The following is a 26,224-nucleotide window of genomic DNA, read 5'->3' on the forward strand; positions in this document are numbered from 1 at the left end:
AAGCGGGGTTGGGGCCTCCACAGTGGGCCTTGGTTGGGGGTAGACAGGCAAAATAGGTAGGTATACTCTAGAGAGCCTGACCTGAGAGTGGGGCTGCGTGGGGACTAACCGAGAGGTCCAGCGACTGATAAGAAACAGTGGCCGACGTCAGCTCCCGCAGACACTGCGTTGCTAAGAGGTTCTGCTCAGCAGGTTGAGCTCTCATTGGAAACTGGAGGCCAACGTCACCTGATGGCACATCGTCAACCTGATCTCAGCAGGACTGGTGAATGGCCACAAGGGATGAAGGCTAGATCCAGTCTCCTAGGAGCACAAGCTGGAAAGAGTGGAGCAGGAGGTTATGTGGCAGGAAGACTGAAGCAGAGCCACCACATTCCAGGCCCGCGTGGCAGTGTGCAGGAGCAAGCAAGCGTAAGGGGTGTCACCCGCCCTATACTCCCACCCATGATGGGGAATGGATGGTTTGGAGTCCGTGCCTGTGATCTGGGTGCGACAGGCCAGACAGCGGCGGGGGCACGGTTGCTGCTGGTGGCAGGCATCCGTGACTGTAGTTCAAGAGCGGCTGTGTTAGTTTCCTGTAGCTGCTGTAACAAATTATCACAAATGGGATGACTTACAACAATAGAAAGTTGTTTTCTTATTGTCAGGCTAAGAGCCCAAAATCAAGGTGTTGACAGTGTCATGCCCTTTTTGAAGTCTCTGGGAGGGAATCTGTTCCAGGCCTTTCTCTTACCTTCTAGTGTTGCCAGCAGGTCTTGGAGTTGCTTGGCTTATAGATGCATGACTCCAGTCTCTGCTCTTCACATTTTCTGTGTTTTGCTCTTCACATTCTCCTCTGTGTGTGTGTCTCTTATAAGGACACAGTCAAATTGGATTAGGGCCACCTTACTCCTGCATGACCTCATCTTAACTTGACTATGTCTGCAAATACCCTAGTTCCAAACTTCTCAGGTCCTGGCGATTAGAACTTGAACGCATCTTTTTGGGGGAGAAAATTCAACTGTCTATAGCAGCCTAAGGAAGGACCCTTGACCACACCTTTAATTGTTGCCCGGGTGCCTAACAGCTCCTTTGTGCTACAGGAAAGGAAGCTGAGTGACAGCCTGAGTCATGAAACATTCTGAGTCTTTAAAACCACAGGTGTGAGTCCCCCTTGAGTCAGCTCAGTTGCTCATTCTTCTCAAACCAGGAGCCTAAACTGAGTGTGATTTGCACAAAGAATTTGGAGGTGATATTCAGTGTTTTCTCACCACCATTAGTTAACATTACATCAGGTTCTGTTCCCTCCAGTACTTAAGCTGTTCTCTGGAAGGAAGTCAGGCACTTAGTTCATTACTGAAGATGCTACATTGGGTGTCGAATGCGCCCATGGGCCTGTGAAAATGTCTGACTTATTTCCAGTTAATTACTGACGTAAGAAGATAATGGCACTTAGGGTGGAATCACAGACTTCCACCAGCACCTGTAGGAATGCAGGAATGCTAAAGAACAGAAGACACACTGTGCCCAGGAGATGCTTATAGGCTTGTGGCTGGAGAAGGTGGAGAAGCAGGAAGCTAAAAGGACCTCTCGGCGCCGATCACGACCCAATGAACTTTATAGAAAGGAGAGAGAGAAGCAAAAGAGGTGTATGATCCTATGACTTCGTTACTGACCTAGATTTGCTTCTCCAGGGAAAATTGCCTCCATTCCCCCTCTTTCAACCCTTGGTCCAAAAAAGTAGCTGGACAAACGCCAGAATCATGTAGATTTGCTCTCTCACGTGGCCATCACTACCTCATTTCAGCTGGCCTATTTGGTATTCCTTTCCACATCTCCTCTCCTGACCTCTTTATTTCATATAGCTGGCTTTTTTTCTTCTATTCTTTCATTGATGGGTGTCATTTTCCCTCTGGAGGCTAACAGCCCCACTACACTTTTCATCTTGGTCTTTTCTACCTCTCCCAAAGGCCTTCTTCCCTCAAATAGCAATTGTTGCACTGTTATTTTCTACTACTCCCTTACCACTGGCGTCTCCCTTTTTATGTTCCGTAGCTGCCAGTCTCCCTTTCTTGAAATACAAAACCCTCTTATAGACAGCAAACTGACAGCCAGTCATAAACATTTAACGCCAGAGCTCCAGAGTATTTGTAAATAAAATGTGTGGCTCTCAATGGAAACATCCACAAGGATAGGGAAGATGGAATATTTCTCTCCATGAAGCCAAGACAGCAACACCAACAAGGTCTTCCATCTTGGTATGATAAGTGGTCATGGAAGAATTAGAACAACAGTTGAAAGACAGTTATCCAAGCCAGTCTGTTGCTGCTGAAACACTGTCTAAAACACACACAAATATCCTCAGATATCTCCTAGAACATCCACCAGACCAAAGGAAACCATAGAATTAGGACTGGCTTCAGAAAAGGAAATCCAGGGTGTTAAAAAAAGGCAAACAGATTGAATTAGGAATAGTTATTTTCATTTTAATATGTTTGAAGGACATATCAAAGGAAATAATTCAGTGTCTTTTTGTGGAATTGGTTTGTGTGAATCCTTCAGCATGAAGAGTATCTGACAAATAAGCAAGATGAACGAAAGGGGAGGTCTTAGCAGTAAAATCCTCTGCTCACTTGGAACACCTGGGTGGCTCAAGTCAATCAAACGTGCAACTTTGGCTCAGGTCATGATCTCACAATTCGTGGGTTCGAGCCCTGTGTCGGGCTCTGTGCTGACAGCTTGGAGTCTGGAGCCTGCTTCGGACTCTGTGTCTCCCTCTCTCTCTGCCCCTCCCCTGCTCATGCTCTGTCTGTCTCTGTCTCTCAAAAATAAATAAACGTTAAAAAAAAAAAAATCCTCTGCTCACTCAAGAGGCATAGCAGGAATCTGGAGATAAAAAAAAAAGCCGAGAGAACAAGGTTTTGTCTGAACAGGATAAGCAATGCATGACCTAGAGGATGTGAAACTCAGGGAAGAGCAGGAGAGGAAGATAAACAAGGGTGTGCAGAATGGTTATCAGGGAGGGAGAGTGCTGGCCGAGGATGGAGCCCAGGATTCTGCAGTGGCCTCAATCACAGCTGTGTGAAGAAACTTTTAAAGTCCTAAATACTGAAAACATTATAGTTAAATTAAAACAAAACTTACTAAGCCACAAAATAAGTGTGTGGCAGACCAACAGAGTCCTGTTTTTCCATAATGACTACTTCGGCTTTTCTTTCAAAAGCTGAACATACAAGTAAAAAGTTTGGGGCTGGGGGGCACCTGGGTGGCTCAGTCGATTAAGCGTCCGACTTCGGCTCAGGTCATGATCTCACAGTTCATGAGTTTGAGTCCCACATCAGGCTCTGTGCTGACAGCTCAGAGCCTGGAGCCTGCTTCAGATTCTGTGCCTCCCTCTCTCTCTGCCCCTCCCCTGCTTGTGCTCGATCTCTCTCTCTCTCTCTCAAAATAAATGAATTAATTAATTAATTAAAAAAAAAGAGTCTGGGGCTGAGATGGAAGTTTGGGATTGGTTAGAGTAACTGAGGACCCCAAGGAGTAGGCGTGGCCACCCAGGAGGAAGCACCAGGTGTGGGTTCTGCAGGGGGTACCTTTGTTTCATTGTTGAAGGCAAAGGAACCAAGGAGATGGAGAAGCAGTTTTCAGGCAGGAGGCAGAGAGGAATTCTCTGTCTGAAAAAGGGAGAATTCTAAAAGGGGGTAACTGGTCAACAGAATAAATTGCTGCAAACAGAACCTCACACATGGTTTCTCAATCCTGCTGCCACAGAAAAAGGAAATCAAGAATACATTAAAAGTTGGAAAAATGCATTGAGGCACCATCTGTGATAGATAAGCAGATTTACCATAATATTTTAGGTAGAAATTATAAGGGGTGTTTAACAAAGTTTCACTAGCCAATGACAATTCAGTAGATTGAAAAATTCCTAACTCAGGACAAAGGCATACTGTGTAGTTCTGCCCAAGCCCAAGGAAACATCAACAGGAATGGGATCTCATTGGCCTGTATCACACCTAAACCAAGAGGTTAAATTGGTTCTCTTGACCTTACCAAAGAGACTGTAATAACCTGACGGGATGACATATCTCTCCATGATCAAAGTACATTTGTCATGAAAGGGCCCTTGACAGATAATGCAAGAAATACTTTCAGTTTATTATGACTATAAATTGCACAAATTGCTCGTGGTAATTCCACTGTTTATGCTGAAAAAGCTCTGGGTTACCCAAAGGATTATTTTTTTTTAAATATGAAATTTATTGTCAAATTGGTTTCCATACAACACCCAGTGCTCATCCCAACAGGTGCCCTCCTCAGTGCCCATCACCCACTTTCCCCTCCCTCCCACCCCCCATCAACCCTCAGTTTATTCTCAGTTTTTAAGAGTCTCTTATGGTTTGCCTCCTTCCCTCTCTGTAACTTTTTTTCCCCCTTCCCCTCCCCTATGGTCTTCTGTTAAGTTTCTCAGGAACCACATAAGAGTGAAAACATATGGTATCTGTCTTTCTCTGTATGACTAATTTCACTTAGCATAACACTCTCCAGTTCCATCCATGTTGATACAAAAGGCCATATTTCATTCGTTCTCATTGCCAAGTAGTATTCCATTGTATATGTAAACCACAACTTCTTTATCCATTCATCAGTTGATGGACATTTAGCCTCTTTCCATAATTTGGCTACCAAAGGATTATTTTTTTAGAAAATAATAGAGGGGCGCTTGGGTGGCTCAGTCAGTTAAGTGTCCGACTTTAGCTCAGGTCATGATCTCACGGTTCATGAGTTTGAGCCTCGCATTGGGCTCTGTGCTGAGAGCTCAGAGCCTGGAGCCTGCTTCAGATTCTGTGTCTCCCCCTCTCTCTGCCCCTCCCCTGCTCACACTCTGTGTGTCTGTCTCTCAAAAATAAATAAACATTAAATTTTTTTTCTAAAAAGAAAACATTAGAGAAAAGAATGATCTTCTCCTCACCCCCAAACAAAATTTCCTGATGAAAATGAAGAATGTGTTTAGAGGAACCTAAAGTTCATGTGAAGGAAATGATCAAAGATGTCTGGAACTTGCAACAAAAAGTAAAAAACCTTTCTCAGTGATACAATAGACTGTCTTGCAGTTGTACAAATTATCACAGATCACAAAACTTAAACATTGGAATTTTATTTCACTGTTTGTAGGTGTTCAAGTTTATCATACTAAAATAAAATGAATCTTACAAATATTAATCTACTTTAAAATAAGTTACAAGAATAATTGTAGCAATCCACAATACTCAATCTCTACTTAATTAAAACTGTTTAGGGGTGGCTGGGTGGCTCAGTTGGTTAAGGACCCGACTCTTGATTTTTGGCTCAGGTCATGATCTCCTGGTTCATGAGATTGAGCCCCACATCGGGCTCTGTGCTATCAGCAAGGAACCTGCTTGAGATTCTCTCTCTCCTTCTCTCTGTCTGTCCCTCCCCCACTCACACTCTTTTTCTCTTGCAAAAATAAATAAATAAACATTTAAAAAAAAAACTGGTGTAATTTTAGAGACAACTGAGAATAAATTAGGTTGGAACTGTAAAACTGAGCCCTCGACTCACCCTTGTCATTAGCTGACTAGAAGACTGAGCAAGTTACTCTGCCTCGCTGGGTCTGTTTCCTAATCCATTAAAAGTTTGGTAAAATTATCACTACCTTTCTACCTAAATTTAAAATCCTGTTCTAATTCCTCTTCAATCTCTGATTGTAACACAGAAAATATTTTAAAATTATGTTGTATAAATGCCAAAAAATCCATTCTTTTGGCCGACCCTACACTGAGTTCTTAAAGATGCTTCTGTTGATTAAGATTTTGTTTTTAGTAGCAATGCTAATTCAATCTGATACAAGACCATGAAAAAAAACCTTTGCATTGCTTTTAATAATGGAAGATTATGTCATCAGATTCTGTGAACAGAGGAGCTAGAATGTCCTCAGAAGATTCTGTCAATCACTGAAAGATACAAGAAGCTGCAAATCACTGCTTTAAAGAACTAGCATGATGCCGACCCCTTTCAGGCTATCTTGAGATCAATTAAAGGAGATGGCAGTCCACCTGGATGTTCAGTGAAGCCACCTGTGCAAATGCGCCTTTTCAGAAGAGCAGGAGCAGAAGGAACACCTTTCTGTCGGGGGAGGGATCTCTATCTAGGCGAAGCCTCACAGATTTACCAAATGTTTGTGTTAGATGGAGAAGGAAAATACCAGAAAAGGTCACAGACTTGGCATTCTTGGAACAGAAGTGCTTCTAGGTAGGCAGAGTTCCATCGGCCCTGCCAACTCGGAGAAGCAATTCCTTTGATGCACTTCGTCAGTTCATAGGAATGGTAAATTCCAGGCAGCTTGGGGGGACACTGGGACACGGTGGCGAGCAGGGCGGATGAGTCTCCTACCACGGGGATGGAGCTCAGAGTTTTTACCTACATTTTCTCTGTCTTCCTACATCTTCTGTGACACCAGTGTCTTCCTCCATACCCTCTGAATGATCTTTGGCTGTGTCACTGGTTCACTATCCTGCTCCCCAGCCTGAGAGGATGCGTGGTTTGAGTTTGCACAAGGTTGCATCTGCCCTGGCACTCACCATTTGGGTGATCTGAGTCTGTCTCTTCTCTCTCTGCCTAATTTCCTCGTCTATAAAATAGAGATGCTAGAGGCACCTACCTCGTGAAGTTCTTTAGAAGATTAACTATGCTGTGCAGAAACCCTTAGAACACTACCCGATGCACACTAGCCCCAGTATGTATCAGCTATTATTATTGTTTGCCAAGTACTTGGCTGTCTGCCTTCTTCCCTCTATACTTTGTCCTCCTGAAAACCCACCCATTCTCCTGGCTTCTGCCACCCCTTCCTGGATGATTCCAGATCCAGAGCTTCAGTCCTGACCCTTGATGGGTAGCTTATCCTACCTTTATTGTACATCAGTTCAACCTGGGTTCTTTTATTGCTTAATTTAGGGGACCTCAGACAAGTCCCCTATACTCTTAGAGCACCTGTCCCCTCACATGTATAATGAAGTGTTAGATTAGATGATCTTTTAGGGCCCTTACAACTCCCAAACTCTTCCAACTCTGATTCCATATCTGAAACCCCTGCCATTGTCCTGCCTTTCCAACCATTTCTGCCTTTGAAATTTTTTTTTAATCCTACTTACTGGTGGTGGTCTCTTCCCGTCCCCAAAGCCTGAAATCCCAGTATCATCTTAAAATCAACTCCTTTTCCCTATAGTCAATCAGTTGTCAACTTCTGGCAAGATATGTATTATCCCTTTTCTTTCCACGGCTCTCTGCTGCCACTTTGGTTAAGTTCTTTTACCCCCTCATATTTAAATGATAATGGTGGTCTCCTCATTGACCTTCCTTCTCCTGGTTTACTGAAGCACTCATTCATTCATTCATTCCTTTTTTGGCGGGGCGGGGAGGCTTAACTGAAAAGGAATATGCTAAGTACACAATTATCCTGGGATTTAAAAATCTATTTTCCCCATAATTTTGTCACTAATACATAGAACTATTAATCTAGTCTACAAAACTTGGGGTAATGTGGATAAATGCATGTGTGTTTATGATTTTATCTTCTTGGTATTTTTAACTTAGATGAAACATTTTTCTCAATTACTGTGATTTTTTTTTTTTTTTTGCCTTAAATTCTATTTTGTCAGATATCAGCATGTTTTATTGCTCAAACTCTATCTAGCACCGTCTCCAGTTTGGGTGCTGTGCCTCATGCAGAAGGTACACGTGCCTACTAATAAGAGGTCATGGTCTGACGGGGGAACCTGTACTAACCACTAGTGTGGCATGGTGAGGGCCATGTTGTGTGCAGGCTGCCTTGGGGACACATGGAACTGTCAGGTGCCACTTTCATCACATCACTGCACAAGAACCTTTCTCAACAACCTGATAGGGTAAAGACTGGCTTTCGTGGTAATATGGCCCCCACCTACCCTAACTTAAGCCTTTTTTCAGCTTTCTTCTCCGACTTGGTTTTCTTACTTCCTCTAAACACTTTATATATGTTCAGTTTTCCAGGTATCCGTTCTCCTTCCCCTTCTTCTGTTACGCATATCCTTCAAGCATTATGTGTTAAAAGCACAAACTTGGGACACACAGGTGGCTCAGTCGATTATGCGTCCAGCTCTCAATTTCAGCTCAGGTCATGATCTCACGGTTTGTGAGACTGAGCCCTGTGTCGGGGTCTGTGCTGGCCCGTGCGGAGCCTGCTTGGGATTCTCTTTCCCTCTCCCTCTACCCCTCCCCGCTCTCTCTCTCTCTCTTCCTCTCAAAAATAAACATCTTTAGGAAAAAAAGCACAAACTCAAAGAAGACACGAAGCCTTCTATGAGTCCGCAGAGAAATCTCATCATCTCATTGCCTAAATGAGATGCTTACCCATCCTATTTCTCACATGATTACCTCACTTTCTGCATCTCTGTGTCCTGTGTTCTCAGTGAAAATGTGCCAAGGTCAAGACCCACTTACTCTACTTTATCCCCTCCCTTCTGCATCCCCTAACACAGGGATATGTGTAAAGAAAGCACTCAGTGATTATTGAATGAATTGATGACTGAATAAGGTAGACTTTGGATTCTAGATTACGACTGGGGTTGGTGTGAGTGTGATATTAAGAGACCCACTGTATTTAATGATTAAAGGGTAGAGTTCACTCTAACACCTGATTTTCTAGCTGTTTGTGCAACACAGCAAGCACCCACACACGCGCAGATGTTATATAATAAGGTCTGGCTACAAGCCCATTGCCTTGGAGATGAATTCACTTGACCCGCACCCCCGGTGCCGCCAGTCTGCACCTCCAGGCAGCCTCCGCTGGAAATTTCTTGCCTTTGCAGGGAGGGCAGCTCCTTGGGTAGCAGAGCATCTCTCTGGAGAAATGTGTCAAGGTCAGGCTGACTTGAGGTAGTTTTTAAGAGATGTTCAGCCAGACTTTCAAGAGGAAGTTTCCTTTTTATTCCCTGTTGTCATGGCACCACCAAAAAGTCATTTGGCTGCTTGTTTCTGCAAATGATTCATATGTTCAGTGCTCAAGAATCCTGATATTATATTCTCCACGTTTTGGTTAACCCTTCCCTGTCGGTCCCACCTGGGGTCCTCAGGGTCAGCTCATAGGTCCCTGCTCTTCTCACTCTGCTTAGCTTTTGGCTTTTTCTCGTCCATTCTTATGCGTTCAGCTGCTGCTTGGGTGCGGAGTGAGGCCCAGAGCTGTACCTTCCCTCACTGATGGGCCACAAGCTCCCAGTCCACCTTCCTTGCCGCCACATCATCTCACAGCATTCTGAAATAATTAGGCAAGGAATGATTTTGCTTCCGTTTCTCTTTGTCTCAACAGGCAGCTTCCACAGCTGCCCTCCCTGTAAAACACTCCAGGACCTTTTGTTCCCACTCAAGGGAAAATATAGAAAATAGGCTCCTATCTGCTTGTCCTTGTCTTCAAGGCCCAGGTCCAGGTCATTTGCTCCAGGGGCCACCCTCAGCCTTGTCCACCAGTGGCGTTCAGCGTGTGAGGGGCTTGTTTGGCACCAGCATTCAATCAAGGCACCCGTAAGCCAGAAGCCCTGCACCTATGCTAAAAGAAGCATGGACTTTGGTTCGACAAGGTGCTCAGTTGGCAGTTTGTAACAATAGCACTGTCTTCGCACAGCATCCTTTTCCTCCTGGGCAGGTGAGAGGAGCAGAGCCTGCCCAGCCTAAGTCAGGCCATCTCCAAGCTCCTCTTGTGATCAAAGTTGCCTCTTTCTGAGGAGTTTAGTAGGGGGGGAGGTGTCTGTACTGTCTTCTTTCCCATCTCCAGACCACCAGAATCTTGTGCTCCACGTCACTGCTCCCCCCCCAGAAATAAGGAGTCATCTGGGACCAGTCTTTTTTTTTTTAAAAAAACTATTTTTTTTTTCTGGAGTGTCTGATTGCATTTAGTCTGAGTCACAAGAAGAGAGCAGGTGTTATCAATCAGGGCCTAGGAACCCTCTTATAGTGAATGCAAACTTGTGTGTTGGAAAGAGAGAGAGAATGAAAGAAAGGGAAAGAAGAAAGGGAGGGAGGTAGGAAGGAAGGGAGAGAGAGGGAAGGAAAGAATGAAAGGAAGAAAGAAAGGAAAAGGAAAGAAGAAGCGAGGGAGGAAGGAAGAGAGAAAGAAAGGGAAGGAAGGGAGGAAGGAAGGAAGGAAGAAACAAGAAAAGAAGGAAGGAAGTCTGTGAGTGGCCCATAACTTACCCAGCTTTGAAGAGGAGTCTCTGACTCCCGCAGTTTCTGTCCACCACACTGGAGTGAGGACTTGAAGCAGAGTGTTGACACTTTCCACCTACATTGCTGTAGGTGTGATTTGGAATATTTGCTTCCTTCTGGAAAGAATTTCTGCAGGTGTAAGGTAGGGAGGAAGACCAGGGGGATGGGGCTGGGAAGAACCGCAGGGACATCTGACCTGCCAGCAGCCCTTGCAGGTAAAATGAATTTGTCTTTTTAGGTGTGCTAAGTGGGATAACGTAGGGACTCCCATTTGCTCCCCTTAGCCAATGCCATAGCAAGAATAATGGGAGCAAATTCTTACGTGTGTGCACAGTACTCTTCTAAGGCTTTTCCATATATTGTTTTATTTAATTCTCACAATAATCCTACGAAGTAGATATTGTAATCTCTGTGTTTACAGATCAGTAAACTCAGCTGTAAAAAGGTTACTTTGCTCAAGGTTCTATGTCCAGTAAGTAGCCAGGTTGGGATTCAAGGCTGGGCTGCGTGGTCCCGAGTTTGTGCTCATCACACACAACATTCTGTACTTGATTATAAGCAGGTATTTGCCAAAGGCAAACTTTGTAGGACAGATAGTTAGATTTCTTTTTTTCAGGATGGTCCCTGGGGTAAGATATTTTAATAGGTTTTGGTAGCACCTTAGTGGTAAAATACTTTGTGTCAGATTATACTCCCAACGTTATGATATAAAGCACATTTTCTAGTACTTTCTTTAGACCCACAAAGAAAAGATCAGCGTGTGGATCCCACCAGATGTCAGCCATGGAGCTCAGTGATGGAGCTGGCACCCACTCCCTCTCCCTCTCTTCACCCCGCGGGGTGCCGGGCTTCTCAGTTCTGCTGGCAGCTCACTGCTCTTCTCACTCTGTCTTCTTCTGTGCCTCCCCCTCCATTCTTTGCCTCAAGTGCACAGATGTGTGGATGGCACGCCGCTCCCCACAGAGCCTTCTTCGGAGCCCAGGCACAGGGGCCACTGCCCACTCCAGCATCCACTCGGGAGCCCAGTCTGGATGACTGGGGGTCTTCCTTGCCTTCCTGCCTACTCTCCCCTCATTCAGAACATTACAGGCCCCAGCAGCCTCACCCCAAAATAGCTTGGAACCCATCTCTTCTCTCCATCCCAAATGCCTTTGCCCTAGTTGAGCCCCTTCTCCCTCTTGACTCCGCAGCCTGCTGCAGAATTGGTCATCTTGACTCCATCCACACACACATCCAACCACGCTCTTTCCTACTTACAACTTTTCTAGATGGCGATTCCTTGTCCAAGAGCTTGCCGTGGTGCCTCATCTATCTCCACAGGGGTCCTGGGAGGCAGCAGCTAGCGTTTCCCCTTTCACAGATGAGAAAATGGGGCCTTAGAAAATTATTAAGATGTTGTATCTGCTGGGTGCCAGAGCTGGGATCAGTGCTCCAGCCAGACTGCCTTTGGTGCACAGGGCTCAGCCACTGCACTCCACCGGACAGCGTCACAGAAGCCAGCACTTCTGTCCCCGTGAACCGCCTCCTGCCTCCCTCTTCAGCTCATGGGTCAACTTTCTCCACTCATGCGTATGCTCCCTGCACACACCAGGCTGTTCTTCTCTGTTCTTTCTGTCTGGAACACCCGCCTCCACTCCTACCCCACGACATTTGCCCTTTTAGGTTCAGCTCACACATCACCTCCCTCCGGGACCTTGGGTCAGAGCCGCTCCCCCAACCCCTGCTGAGACCCCATGTGCGTGTTGTCCACATTTCTGCCCTGCCACGTAGGCTCGGGGGCTGTGTCTGTCCTTGCACCCCCAGAGTCCAGCATGAGCCAGACCCAGGGGTGACATCCAGGATGGTCCTCCTGACTGCTTTGTGGAAGTGCCTTTTCTCGGCTGCTTTCCATTCTGCCTTGGGCAGTGAGCCCCCACGGGCAGACACTGTGTGTTTAGCTGGTTTCGTGCAGGAACTGCTCTGCTGCTGTGCAGATGGACTTCAGAAGTGTGTGGCCAAGACGATGAACACTTTTGCTCCTTTGCTTTGGGTCTAGGTGCAAGCCCAGAGTCACAGGGCGGCAGTGTGACCAGTGTGCTCCCGGGTTTTACCACTTCCCCGAGTGCGTCCCCTGTCATTGCAACAGGGATGGGACTGAGCCAGGGGTCTGCAACCCAGGAACCGGAGCTTGCCTGTGCAAGGTGAGGCAGAACACGTGATGCCAGGGGCGCCAGCCACTGGCCAGTGAGGAAGTTCTTCGTGTCGGGTCAACGCATAAAAATATGTGGGAAGTGGGACTGACTTGCAGTGGATTTCCACAAGGCATGTAGCATTTAATAGTTATTATCTCATTTGATAGAAATAGTTACAAGGGAAGACCCTGCCTATCCTTTGGAGAAGATGTAGACCTTAAGAACCAGAAGACTGATCTGGATCCTTTCCAGAGAAGTTGGCACCGAACTTTAGTCTATAATTTCAAGAGGTTCAGAGCTTCCCCAGAAGCTTATTCCTGACCCATAGACCTCAAGTTAATAATCTGCTCCAGGACATCCTGCCAGGCGCTAGGAGAGCCCCTAAGTCCCAGCATATGTTTTGAGGTGGTAGTTAGTGGAATGAACCAGCCCCCCTCCCCATACTGTGAATCCTTATGGTGCTAGTTCTCTACCCTCAAGATGCCAAAGGGCACCTTGTGAAATTGAGAAAATTCTGTCTTTCACTTAAGCGTGGTAGAATAGTTTAAACAATTAATGTGATATAAAAGCTTAGCAGTTATGTAACTTTCCATGTCTTGTTAGCATCCGCGTTCTAACATCTCGTATTGGCATTAATGCGTGGAAGTAGCCAATTGCAATCCGGGAAGCTTTAGAAGAAACCATCATCTTGTTTCGCGTTTTATTTCAATAGGAGAACGTGGAGGGTACGGAATGTAATGTGTGTCGAGAAGGATCCTTCTACTTGGACCCAGCAAATCCCAAGGGTTGTACCCGCTGCTTTTGTTTTGGAATAAATAACAGTTGTCACAGTACACATAAAAGAAGAGCTAAGGTATGTATGGAATTAGCGTTTTGTTTTTATTTAGTACCTCCTAGGGCTTGGGGAAATTTTATATGTTACTTTGTTAAAATGTTAAGGTTCGCCGTCGCCATTCCTAGGCCTGCGCTGTTCTTTCCACAGATGTCCTCACGCTCAGTCCCTCAGTTGGTCAGGTCTCCTCAAGGGTCTTGGGCTCAGAGGGGCCTTCCCTCACCACTCCCTACGAAATAGCTCACCCTGCCCGCTCTGTATCCTCACCTTTCTTCATGTCCTCTGTAGAATTTATCCCTCCCTGACATATTATCCAGTTAGTTCTAAAATTTAAGTGTCTTCCCCCAACACTAGCATATAAGCTCCTGATATACTCCTAGCGCCTATCGCAGGGTCTGGAATATAATAGATGTTCAAGAAACACTCATGAATGGAGTTTGCTGTTCTTCCCTCCCACTTCTTTTTCTCTGCTTCTTTTCTTTCTGTTTTACTTTCCATCTCACTTATTTTTACCACATCTTTGGCCAGTTTTTAAATTAACTCCATGAAACTAAAACTTTTGCTGCCCTTGTTATTCCTTGAACTGGCGGTTTCGTGCTTGCCTTCTTTGTATGAGTAATGTCTTCTGTCTAACAAGGATTCAAGGAAAAGTTATTTTATATATTTCCTTGCCTGCCTCCCAAAAGGAATGTAGGCTTGTAACTGGGGGAACAATTAATTTGTAAATCCACTGAAGTCTTCTACCCCCAGGGGAACCCAGAAGCATTATTTCTAACCAATGTCTTGTCAATTCCTTTTTTTTTCCCTCCCTCATCTTTTAACTCTTGGCTTCCTTTATGATCAGAAAAATATTTGGTCATAAGGATTCATTAGAGAAAAATAACGATAGCAGGCCACTCTGTTCGTCTCGTGTTTGCTAAGGAGCTCACCATTAAAATGTGCCCACAGCCCTAGTTATTATTCCCACACTTATTTATATGCGATTTGAACATTTACCAAATAGCTACTAAATGTCAAAACCAGGATGTGTACTGGGGCAAAGATAAATTCCACATACTGTGATCCTGCAGTCTGAGCATTCTTAGTTGTGATGGGTCAGAGGGAGGCAGTGGCAGGTGAGGGTTCTGTCATGGGAATCCAAGAGCAAGCTCAAGAGGAGGCATCAAAGTGAAGCTTTTGAAGCAAGGTGGCCACCCCCTGGTCCTTCTATTCTGCACAATTCAGCCGTCACCAGAGAAGCTGCAGGCGTACATTTCCGTCGTTGCTCTTGTGTTCCAGTTTGTGGACATGATGGGTTGGCGCCTGGAGACAGCAGACAGAGCAGACATCCCCGTCTCATTCAACCCGGGCAGCAGCAGTGTGGTCGCAGACCTCCAGGAGCTGCCCTCAACCGTGCACAGTGCATCCTGGGTCGCACCTCTTTCCTACCTGGGAGACAAGGTAACGGCGTCCTGTTGTCCTTCTGAGCCCTCGCCGGGCCTCCTTCATCACTGTGTGAGCATCATTGACTGTCTGGAAGAAGCGTCAGGAAGTTCAGGCTACTGAAACTGAAGAAATTAGATGAACTACAAGTGCAGAAAAGACGTGGCCCCTCTGCTGGGAGGGGCTTATGAGCCTCATGTACCCCACAAGTGTTAGCTCACCAGCGAAGGAAACCACACACCACGTTTTTCTCCACTTTTGCTTAACCATTTAGGTAATATCTGTTGCAAATGGGACACGTGTGCTTTTAAAAGCCAATGGTAAGCATTCTTTGTTTTACAGCAGAAGAAAGTCTCCTTGTCAGGAAAACAAAAGCTGACAAGTGACTCAGGAGCCGGTGGCACCTCAGCCGTTATTAGCAGAGTCACATGCAGTTAGCTAGACGCTCTTCAGGGAGCTGATAAGTGAATTGCTCTTCCTTTGCTGCGGGGCCCGTGACACTCATTTCTGACAATGGAAGTGTGGGCTTCCTGAAGAACCAGCGGCAGGTAGCACATGCACTTGGTAGCAGAAGGTAGAGCTTTCCAGAAGGTGTAGATTCCACACAGCCCGGCTCAAGTGGCACCATATTCGCTTAGAATGACTACATACTAGGGCCTTGTTGGCCTGAAGGCTCTAATTCTGTCTTCTAGTTGAAGGACTTTGGGTTTTGACCTTTGAGTTCGGGGAATGTTGCTTCTCTCATATGACCCCTCTTCTCCCTCACTTAATACCCCTCTTGGCCTCCACACAGTGAGCCCATGCATGGGTTATCTTATTACTATGCAAACAATTACCCCCAAACTTTGCAGCTTAAAGCATCAAACAGTTATTATCTTGCCCAGTTTCTGTGGATCAGGAATTCAGGAGTGGATGGCTCAGGGTCTCTTATAAGGTTGTAGTCAAGATGGCAGCCAGGACTGGAGTCATCAGAACTGGAGGCTCCATTTCCAAGCTCACTCATGTGGTTGCCACAGGCCTCTGTTCCTTGCTGGCTGCTGAGTGGAAGTCTCAGTTCCTCATCACATGAGGCCTCCATAGGCCACCTCAGGGTCCTTGTGACATGGCACCTGGCTTCCCCTAAAGTAATTGGTAGAAAACAAGACAGAGATAGAGATGTGGAGCGAGCGAGAGAGAGAGAGAGAGAGAAACTCAAAATAGAAACCATAATCTTATATAACCTAATTGCAGCAAAAACATATCCTCCCTACTCTATTGGCTAGAAACCAGTCACTAAGTCCAGCCCACACTCAAGGAAGAGAACTAAGCTCCACCTCTTGAAGACAAGAGTATCAAAGAATTTATGGACATATTTTAAAAACCACTTTAGCCCATCAGAAAGACAATATTTAATCTCAATAGGATGATTTAAGATGTCATCCTGGAATACTTCCAGACTCTAAGATCATAACTCTGTGACTTTGTCAGTTTGCAGATTCTAGGGAACGTCAGTGAACTGAGGGCTCGGTAATGGTGTTCTCCTCCCCTGCTTCAGGTTATTTCTGTTTTGCAGGAAGGGTATTTTGTCCTGCCCCGCTCTGAGGTGATCATTGCCTCTTATTTTCATCTCTCAATTACTCCTTTCTTGATTGGTTTTCATCTTAAGGGTGGGAAGTGTCAGGAGCAGAGGTGAAGTAGCTGTCACAAAACTGTGACTTCATGCCTCCACCATGATCATGCTGCTTAGGTGGCATTGAGAAAAAATCTGTATACCTACTGGAGCAGTCAGACATGGCTTCTGTACCCAGGGGGATGTATGATCACTTAGGAAATGCACACTTCCACACTGCTCTTGGGGGAAGTTTTTAAAAATTTTTGTTTCTAGAGATTCATTTTGTAACTGATAGATATTAACCAGTTCTGTCATTTAAACAAGAAACCAGTGGACTAGATTTCTTAGGATAGCTATAGGTTAAATGAACACTTTGGTTTAGTAGTCATCTAGAATAGAAAGATCTTACTTGTTTCTGTGTGACTATTATTTTTCTTTCTTTTTTAAAAGTGTTTATTTTTGAGAGAGAGAGCTAGACAGTGAGTAGGGGAGGGGCAGAGAGAGAGGCAGACAGAATCCCAAGCAGACTCCAGGCTGTCAGCACAGACCGTAACGCAGGGCTCGAACTCACAAACTGTGAGATCATGACCTGAGCCAAAACCAAGAATGGGACACTTAACCGACAGAGCCACCCAGGCACCCCATCTTCTTAACAGAAGCATATTCTTGCTTGTAAAACGCAGTGGTGTTCGTGCTCAACATTTTAAGTGATATAAAATGGTACAAAGTGGAAAGTTCAAATACTATCTTCAATTCTCTCTCAAGACGACCATGAACAGGTTGATCGTATCTTTCCAGATGGACCTTTGTGCTTGTTATGTGGGTTAATATTGCCATAGGCTCTTCTAATGCTTGTGCTGTTGATCCTACAATTCCAATTTTAGGTTTCTTCCTATGGTGGTTACCTCACCTACCAAGTCAAGTCCTTTGGGCTACCTGGCGACATGGTTCTTCTAGAAAAGAAGCCGGATGTGCAGCTCACTGTAGGTATCACAGCATGACCCAAGTGGCTGGAAGTGGCAGTTGCAGTTGGTTGCTGACCCAGTTTTAGGACATCTTGATCAGTGGCCTATAAGAAAATTGTATTAAGTCATTTCCAGTATTTTATAGCAACTACAAAGGAAGTTGAGAGCAGGTAGCCCCTCCTCAGGATCCTGCTTCCCCTGATCATCCCAGCCCCCGTGGTTTCTCTTGTCTCCCCTCCCAGAGAATGTAACTGTATCTCACTCTTGATTCTCTTAAGTTATTGCTTCATGGTAAACTTATTTATATGTTTCTATCTTTCAATTCAGTCTCACAAATGTTTGTGAGACCTTCCAGTTTACAAGGCCACATTGCTGGGCTCCTAAAGGACAGGTGACCCTGTCTTTAACAAGAGTGTAATCTAAGAAGGGAGATGAAAGACATACGCAAATAGCTACAATCCACTGAACAATAAGCATTTGAGGTAAAGTTCAAACAAGACTCCCTGGCAGCTGGGGTCCAACTGGGGGCTTATGTAGTTGAGATGCCCACAGAAGGTTTCATGGAAAGGGTTAATTGGGGGCCAGAACTTTAAGCCTTGGCATGACAGGAGAAGTGCCCTTCCAGGGGCAAAGAATAGGATAGACCAAGGCAGAGAGGCAGTGCGCAAGGGGTGACCTGTCCAACTTGGCTGTATTAACAGTGATTCCCGAGTCATAGAAAACAAACCTGGAAGGGTGGGAAAGAGGATATTTAATGCTACGATAAGGAATTTGAGTTGATATAGACGGTAGGGAGCCATTTTGGTTTCTTGAGAAGAGAAGTGACATCTATACAGTATGTACCAGCCACATAGTCTGCAACTGCAACCTAGAAAATTCCTCGAGGGCAGGGTCAACGTCACATTCTGCTTTGAATCTCCTAAAGTACAGGGCCCAGTGTCTTGAACAGAACTGAGGTGCCTGAGCCTGAACTTGATGCCGTTTCTGGTTTATGTGCTGTGGTTAATGCTGTGCAATTCCAGCTTCCTGAAGGTTTCTGTGTGTCATTCCCTGTACAGTAGGGACGAGCGAGTCTCACACATCTCGTCACAGCAGAGAGCCTTGCATTCTCGCCAATTTTTGTGTTTAGGCACTGCTGGGTTGCGTTTTGTTTTTACTGGCGCCCAAATTTATTGAACTGTCGTTTCAAAAACCTCAAAGAACCTTTGTAAAACATGTTGAAAATGAGGCCCTGAAGACTTAAAAAAATTTTTTTAATCTTTATTTTATTTTTGAGACAGAGAGAGACAGAACTTGAGTGGGGGAGGGGCAGAGAGAGAGACACACACACAGAATGCGAAGCAGGCTCCAGGCTCCAGGCTCCATGCTGTCAGCACAGAGCCCGACGCAGGGCTTGAACTCACAACCACGAGATCATGACCTGAGCCGAAGTCAGAAGCTCAACCAACTGAGCCACCCAGGTGCCCCCAAAGATGTTTTAAAGGAAAAAAATAGCTCCATAATAAAAATGCCATCATGGCAGTGCTGTATTTCAGTTTCCTATTTTTTCAGAATATCTTAAGTTCAGGCCATTAATATACCAATATTTTATTGCCAAAGAGTTTATTACACAGGCAGTTGGAATTCACGGAAAAGTGAGGACCAAAATTTCTTCTTAATTTTCCCTCCAAAGATGGAAAATAATTTAGGCTCATGAAGCATTCAGTCTGCTGCTTTGTTCCAAACCACCATAATTAAAAGCCTACGGGGCATGTTTTTTAGATTAAGCTTTTCAGTGATTGTGATTGCAGATAATGGTCTTCTTTCTGAAATGCCAGCACTAGCGAATGGAACCCTTTTGGGTTTGGGTTTGTAACAGAAAAGCTGGGGTTTTTGTGTGAGGGTTTGGGGTGGAGGTGTTGGTGGGTTTTGACCTTCCCATTATGCCCTGTCAGGAGTCCCAAAGAGCCCCTGATATGAGGAGGGAGGTTCAGAGGCTGAGAGTGAGCAGGGCTGGATCCCACAGGGAGTGGGCTACGGGGGTTTCCTCCCCCACGTGCCAGCTCTGCAGCAACCTGTCTATGCAGCCTGCACATAGCCCTTCTCCCCACCCCACCCTCCTCACTAACTCACCCACCAAAGCACTTTCTGGTTACTACAGCCTGGACCTGTCACCTCATGCATTGACTGCAAAGCATGGTATTTTGTAAAAAATAAATAAATAAATAAATAAATAAATAAATAAATAAAATAAAATAAAATAAATTCCATCTTTATAGCCACTTTCAGTCAAGGGAATTTTCCTGGTTTCCTGTTTGTGAACATGCACCATATTAGGTATTATTTCTCTGTTTCCATTCACTAATCCTTGTGACGTATCTCATGTTTTTCTTTAAACAGGGTCAGCACATGTCCATCATCTATGAGGAGCCAAATAACCCACGGCCAGACCGTCTGTATCACGTGCGTGTGCAGGTGGTGGAGGTAAAGGAAAAACACACATAAAAAGGTTCTTGATGATCCTTTTTGTTCCATAACTTAGTTCTTTTTCTTTTTAGATTTAAGTTTTTATTTTAATTCCACTTAGTTAACATACAGTGTTATATTAGTTTCAGGTGTACAATATAGTGATTCAACACTTCCATACATCACCCTGTGCTCATCATGACAAGTGCCCTCCTTAATCCTCATCAGCTGTTTAACCCACTCCCCGCCCCCCCCCCCCCCCCCCGTAACCATCAGATTGTTCTCTATAATCAATCATCTGTTTCTTGCTTTGTTTCTCTCTCTCTCTCTTATTTTTTCTCTTTGCTTGTTTTTTTGTTTGTTTGTTTCTTAAATTCCACAAATGAGTGAAATCATGGTGTGTGTCTTTCTCTGACTGACTTATTTCATTTAGCATTAGACTCTCTAGCTCTGTCCATGTCATTGCAAATGGCAAGATTTTATTCTATTTTATGTCTGAATAATATTCCAGTGCGTTTGTGTGTGTGTGTGTGTGTGTGTGTGTGTGTGTGTGTGTGTGTGTGTGTTACACCTCCTCTTTATCCATTCATCAGTAAGTGGACACTTGGGCTGCTTCCATATCTTGGCTATTGCAAATAATGCTGCTATAAACATTGGATGCATGTATCCCTTTGAATTAGTGTCCTGTTTTCTTTGGGTAAATACCCAATAGTGTGATTGCTGAATCATAGGGTAATTCTACCATTAACTTTTTGAAGAACCTCTATCCTGTTTTCCAGAGTGGCTGGACTGGTTTGCATTCCCACCAACAGTGTAAGAGGGTTTTCCTTTCTCCACATCCTTGCAGCTACCTGTTTTTTCTTGTGTTGTTGATTTCACCCATTCTGACAGATTTGAAGTGATATCTCATTGTAGTTTTGATTTGTATTTCCTCAATGATGACTGATGTTGAGCATCTTTTCTTTTTTTAATTTAATTTATTTTTTTAATTTATATCCAAGTCAGTTAGCATATAGTGCCACAATGATTTCAGGAGTAGATTCCTTAATGCCCCTTATCCATTTAGCCCATCCCCTCTCTCACAACCCCTCAGCAACCTTCTGTTTGTTCTCCATATTTAAGAGTCTCTTATGTTTTGTCTCCCTCCCTGTTTTTATATTATTTTTGCTTCTCTTCCCTTGTGTTCATCTGTTTTGTATCTTAAAGTCCTCATATGAGTGAAGTATGATATTTGTCTTTCTCTAATTTCGCTTAGCATAATACCCTCTAGTTCCATCCACATAGTTGCAAATGGCAAGATTTCATTCTTTGTGATTGCCGAGTAATACTCCATTTCTACAACTTAGTCCTTTCAAGCAATTATGAGTTTTGACTTATTTTATGAATTCAAAATATTAATTATATTTCTAGACATATATTTCATGTGTATAAATTTAAAATATAAATTGTGTAGAATATACAGAGTTTCATCTTCATAGGGCTTTGTTTATACTATCTGTATGGCACTTAGCATGGTCTCTCCTGTTTTACAGGTAATTATCATTGTCTTATAAACCCTGTGAGCTTGTAAATGCTGTGATCTCATGCCTTCCTCAGTGGCCAACAAAGGCTTGGGATGAATGGATAGAAAAGCCACAAAAACAGTCTAATACCAAAAGAAATAAGATTAAGATAAATAAATAAAGGAAAGCTTATGAAATCATAAAACATATTACATTTACTTGGTTATGACAACTTCTTTAAAATAGTGTTCCACTTGTATTATTAAGTATGTCCAGGGGTGCCTGGGTGACCCAGTCGGTTAAGTATCTGACTTCAGCTCAGGTCATGATCTAGTGGTCCATGGGTTCAATCCTTGCATTGGGCTTTCTGCTGTCAGCACAGAAGCCCACTTCAGATCCTCACCTCCCCTTTTCTCTGTACCTCCCCTACTTGCACACACCTTCAAAAATAAACATTAAGGGGTGCCTGGGTGGCTCAGTCAGTTAAGCATCCGACTTTGGCTCAGGTCATGATCTTCGCAGTTCATGATTTCGAGCCCCGCATAGGGCTCTGTGCTTACAGCATGGAGACTGGAGCCTGCTTCGGATTCTGTGTCTCCCTCTCTCTCTGCCCCTCTCCCACCCATGCTCTGTCCCTCTTTCTCTCCCAAAAATAAACATTAAAAAAATTTTTTTTAAATATGTCTGATACCTCAAGTACTTTGAATCTGGAGACATATTTTAACATTTCTGTACAGGTCCATCCATTCAACAGAATATTACTTGGCAATAAATGAAACAAAGCATTGATACCTATGATAACATGGATGAACCTCAAAAGCAATATATTGCTTTTCTATTGAGTGAAAGAAGCAAGACACAGACCACATATTCTATTTATATGAGAGTGGACATGCCAGCAAAATTGGTGGAGGAGGAACCTCCAGAAATTCTCTCCTCTGTAAAAGCAATAAGAAATCTGGCAAAAATGGGTTAGAATCAAGTATGTTAGAACCTGGACATTGATCAAAGGCCTACAACAATCTGAAAAGTGTTTATTCAAGAAAAATGGCTGAATTTTGGTAAGAACATCAGGCTTTGTGGCAGTCAGCTTGCTCTGTTCCCATCCCCCACCTCCACAGTAGCTTTGAAAAACAATAGCCCACCAGCAAGGTGAAGGCCAGTAGCCCAGCAACCATCAGGGGAGACAGTGGCATCGGAGCTTATACAAAGCTTCACTCCCCTGTCTGGAGGTTTTCTGGAAGATTCTACCTCTAAGCTGTCTTTGTTTGACCTGACTTGGAACTGTCTCCAAAATGAAAAGCTTTTCCCTTGGGATGTCTGAAAACATTTAGAGGCGGTTGCTTAACTTCATGGCTGCCTGAGGTGATGGATAACAGTTGGGGCTAATAATAGGCTAATCACAAAACTTAAAAAGCTGGGAATGAGATGTCCATAAGGGCTTTGAAAAGCTCCAACACAATCTTGGGAAGGTAGAAGGCCACACATACTCAGGGCTGTGAGCATGCTCCGGAAAGACCTGACACTGCCCTAAGACTTCACCTCTAGCTGACCTTGAGGCTTAGAATAAACCAGAAGTGAAGGCTAAAACAGAGTTGTCAGCTGCCTGGCTGAGTGTTGAAGGGTCCCTCAACATACACACAAACCTCTTGGCAGATACTAAGAGACTTTTCAGTTTTATGCATTTAAAGAAATCTCTGTCCAGTCACTAGCTGACCACTAAGCTACCTAAGCAGAGACTTTCATGGCCTTACATGACAAAGAATACAGACTTTACAGAATTATTTCAGAAAACTCATTAAACAAAGACACAAACAACAATAGTAAATAGCAACAGCAACACATTCTGGGGAGGGGGGAGAAATAGGATTTCCTGAGTTGCCATGTTACATTAATTTAAATGTCCAGTTTTCCACAAAAAAATATGAGACATGAAAAAGAAACAGGAAAGCATTGTCCATGCACAGGAGGGAAAGGCAATAAATAAATAGAAACTGTCCCTAAGGAAGCCCAGACATTGGACTTACTACACAAAGACTTTAAATCAACATACATCAAAGAACTAAAGAATACCATGTCTAAAGAACTAAAGTAAAATATGAGAACAATATCTCACCAAATGCAATATACTAGTAAAGAAATAGGAATTATAAAAAAAAAAAGAACCAAATAGAAATTCTAGGGTTGAAAATTACAATATCTGAAAATGAAGAATTTACTAGAAGAGCTGCTGTGGACTGTATTGTGTTCTCTCCAAATTTATGTGTTGAAGCCCTGGTCTCTAGTTTGAGTGTATTTGGAGTAAAGAAGTAATTAAGGTTAAATAAGATCATAAGGATAGAGCTGTGATCTGATAGAATCAATGCCCTTATGAAAGGAGACACCAGAAAACTCACTGTCTCTGTCTACCACATAAGAACACAGTGAGAAGGCAACCATGTGTAAGCTAGTAAGAAAATTCTCACCAGGGACCAAACTGGCTGGCAATCTTGATCTGGGACTTCTAGCCTCTATAACTTTGAGAAAACAGATTTCTGTTGTTTAAGCCATTGAGTCTATGGTGTTTTGTTATGGCAGCCAGGCTAAGACCAGGGCTCAACAACAGAGTTGAACAGGCAGAAGAAAGGATCAGCCAATTTGAAGGTCAATTGAGATTATTCAGTCTGAGGAACAGAAAGTAAAAAGAGTGAGGAAAAACAAACAGACTCTCAAAGACATATGAGACACCATCAAATGTACCAACATGTGAATAATTGAAGTACTGGAACAAGAGGAGAGAGAAAAAAAGAAAGAAACAATATTTAAAGAAATAATGGCTGCAAAACTTATCAGATTTGATGAAAATCATTAATCTACACATCCAAGCTCAACAAACTTCATGTCGGATAAATGCAAGAGATCCACACATTAGAAACATCATAGTAAAGATTCTGAAAGACAAAGACAATCTTAAAAGCAATGGGAGAGAAGCGCATCACATACAAGGGTCCTCAGTAAGGTTAAGACCTAACTATTCACCAGAAGCCATGGAAGTCAGAAGGCAGTGGGGCAGCCTTCAAAGTGCTAAAAGAAACATGCAGCAAAGAATTACATATCCAGAAAAATGTCCTTCAAAAATGGAGGAGAAATGAAGACATTCCATTATAAACAAAACAGGGAGAATTCAGTGCTATCCCGCCCTCATAAGAAATACTAATGGGAATCTTTAGACAGAAATGAAAGGACACTATAGACAATAACTTCAATCCCTGTTAGAAATGAAAAACACTAGTAAAGGTAACTACATAGGTAAATATGAAAGGCAGTAAAAATATATCTTTTGTTTGTAACTTCTTCTGATTTAAAAGACAACTGCTTAAAGCAATAATTATAAGTAATTATAAGTCTGTTGATCAGCATACAGTGTATAAAGACATAATGTATATGATAATAAGAGCACAACAGAGCAGGTGAAGAAATGAATAGAAGATAAGCATTTGTGTACTATTGAAATAGTTTGTATTTATTGATTGATTGATTTTTAAGTGTTATTTTAAATTTATTTTGAGAGAGAGCAAGTGAGAGAGCAAGCATGAGTGGGGGAGGGGCAGAGAGAGAGGGAGAGAGAGAATCCCAAGCAGGTTTCACACTAGCAGCACAGAACTCTTGAACTGTGAGATCATGACCCAAGCTGAAACCAAGAGTCAGATGCCTAACTGACTGAGCCACCCAGGCATCCCTAAAGCTTGTATTTATTTATTTATTTATTTATTTATTTATTTATTTATTTATTATTATTTTTTTTAACTTTTTTTTTTTTTAATTTTTTTTTTTTCAACGTTTATTTATTTTTGGGACAGAGAGAGACAGAGCATGAACGGGGGAGGGGCAGAGAGAGAGGGAGACACAGAATCGGAAAGAGGCTCCAGGCTCTGAGCCATCAGCCCAGAGCCCGACGCGGGGCTCGAACTCACGGACCACGAGATCGTGACCTGGCTGAAGTCGGATGCCTAACCTACTGCGCCACCCAGGCGCCCCTTTTAACTTTTTTTTAATGTTTATTTATTTTGAGACAGGGAGAGACAGCATGAATGGGGGAGGGTCAGAGAGAGAGGGAGACACAGAATCCGAAACAGGCTCCAGGCTCTGAGCTGTCGGCACAGAGCCCGATGAGAGGCTCGAACTCACGGACCGCGAGATCATGACCTGAGCCGAAGTCGGACGCTTAACCAACTGAGCCACCCAGGCGCCCCCCTAAAGCTTGTATTTATATAAATGGTCCAACAAGGGTAAAGCTAGAGACAGTTGCCTGGGGCTTGGGATGGGAATAGGCAGTAACTACAAATGGGCACAAGGGTTCTTTTGGGGGTAGGGGGATGAAAATGTAAAACTACATTGTGGCGATGGTTGCATGCTTCTGTAAATTTACTAAAAATTGTACGCTTAAAATAAGGGAATATAATTGTATGCAAATCATACCTCAAGCTGTTAAAAATATAAACTAAAATTATATTAGTATCTTATTTATATGTAAATAATAATAGATACCATTTATTGAATGTCTACTACATGTTAGGCACCGGGCTAAACACTTTATGTACATTTTATTATTTAATTTGCTTTAATCCTCTACTATATAGGACACTATAGGACACATAATCCTCATCATACTGCTGAGAGATTAGATATTATTATGCCCATTTAAGACATATGGAAGCCAAGTTTTAAGGAGGCAACAGAATATAAAGGTTAAATGTGTAGTCTTTTAGGGATGACTGGGTGGCTCAGTCGTTTAAGCCTCCGACTTCAGCTCAGGTCATGATCTTGCACTTCCTGAGTTCAAGTCCCATGTCGAGCTCTGTGCTAACAGCCTGGAGCCCGTTTCCAGTTCTGTGTCTCCCTCTCTCTCTGCCCCTCCACTGCTCATGTTCTGTCTCTCTCTCTCAAAAATAAACAAACATGAAAAAAAAATTCTTTTTCTAAGTGCAGGCTTTTACATGAAGAGATACTCAACATCACTAATTAGTAGAGAAATGCAAATCAAAACCAACGGGATACCATCTCACAGTCATTAGGATGGCTCC

General features: G+C 43.6%; 1 protein-coding gene across 3 annotated transcripts in view; it reads left to right on the forward strand.

The window, feature by feature from the left end:
- The window catches only part of LAMA3 (laminin subunit alpha 3), a 274,895-nt gene that overhangs the window by 168,508 nt on the left and 80,163 nt on the right, over nucleotides 1–26,224 (forward strand). For all 3 annotated transcript variants that reach the window (XM_045458939.1, XM_045458940.1, XM_045458941.1), the window contains 5 exons: nucleotides 12,269–12,413; nucleotides 13,117–13,257; nucleotides 14,515–14,676; nucleotides 17,134–17,232; nucleotides 19,594–19,677. In XM_045458939.1, the coding sequence (XP_045314895.1) occupies nucleotides 12,269–12,413; nucleotides 13,117–13,257; nucleotides 14,515–14,676; nucleotides 17,134–17,232; nucleotides 19,594–19,677 (631 nt within the window). The remainder of the gene's footprint in view (nucleotides 1–12,268; nucleotides 12,414–13,116; nucleotides 13,258–14,514; nucleotides 14,677–17,133; nucleotides 17,233–19,593; nucleotides 19,678–26,224) is intronic.

Source organism: Leopardus geoffroyi, chromosome D3 (assembly GCF_018350155.1).
Source record: "Leopardus geoffroyi isolate Oge1 chromosome D3, O.geoffroyi_Oge1_pat1.0, whole genome shotgun sequence".
Classification (NCBI taxonomy): domain Eukaryota; kingdom Metazoa; phylum Chordata; class Mammalia; order Carnivora; family Felidae; genus Leopardus; species Leopardus geoffroyi.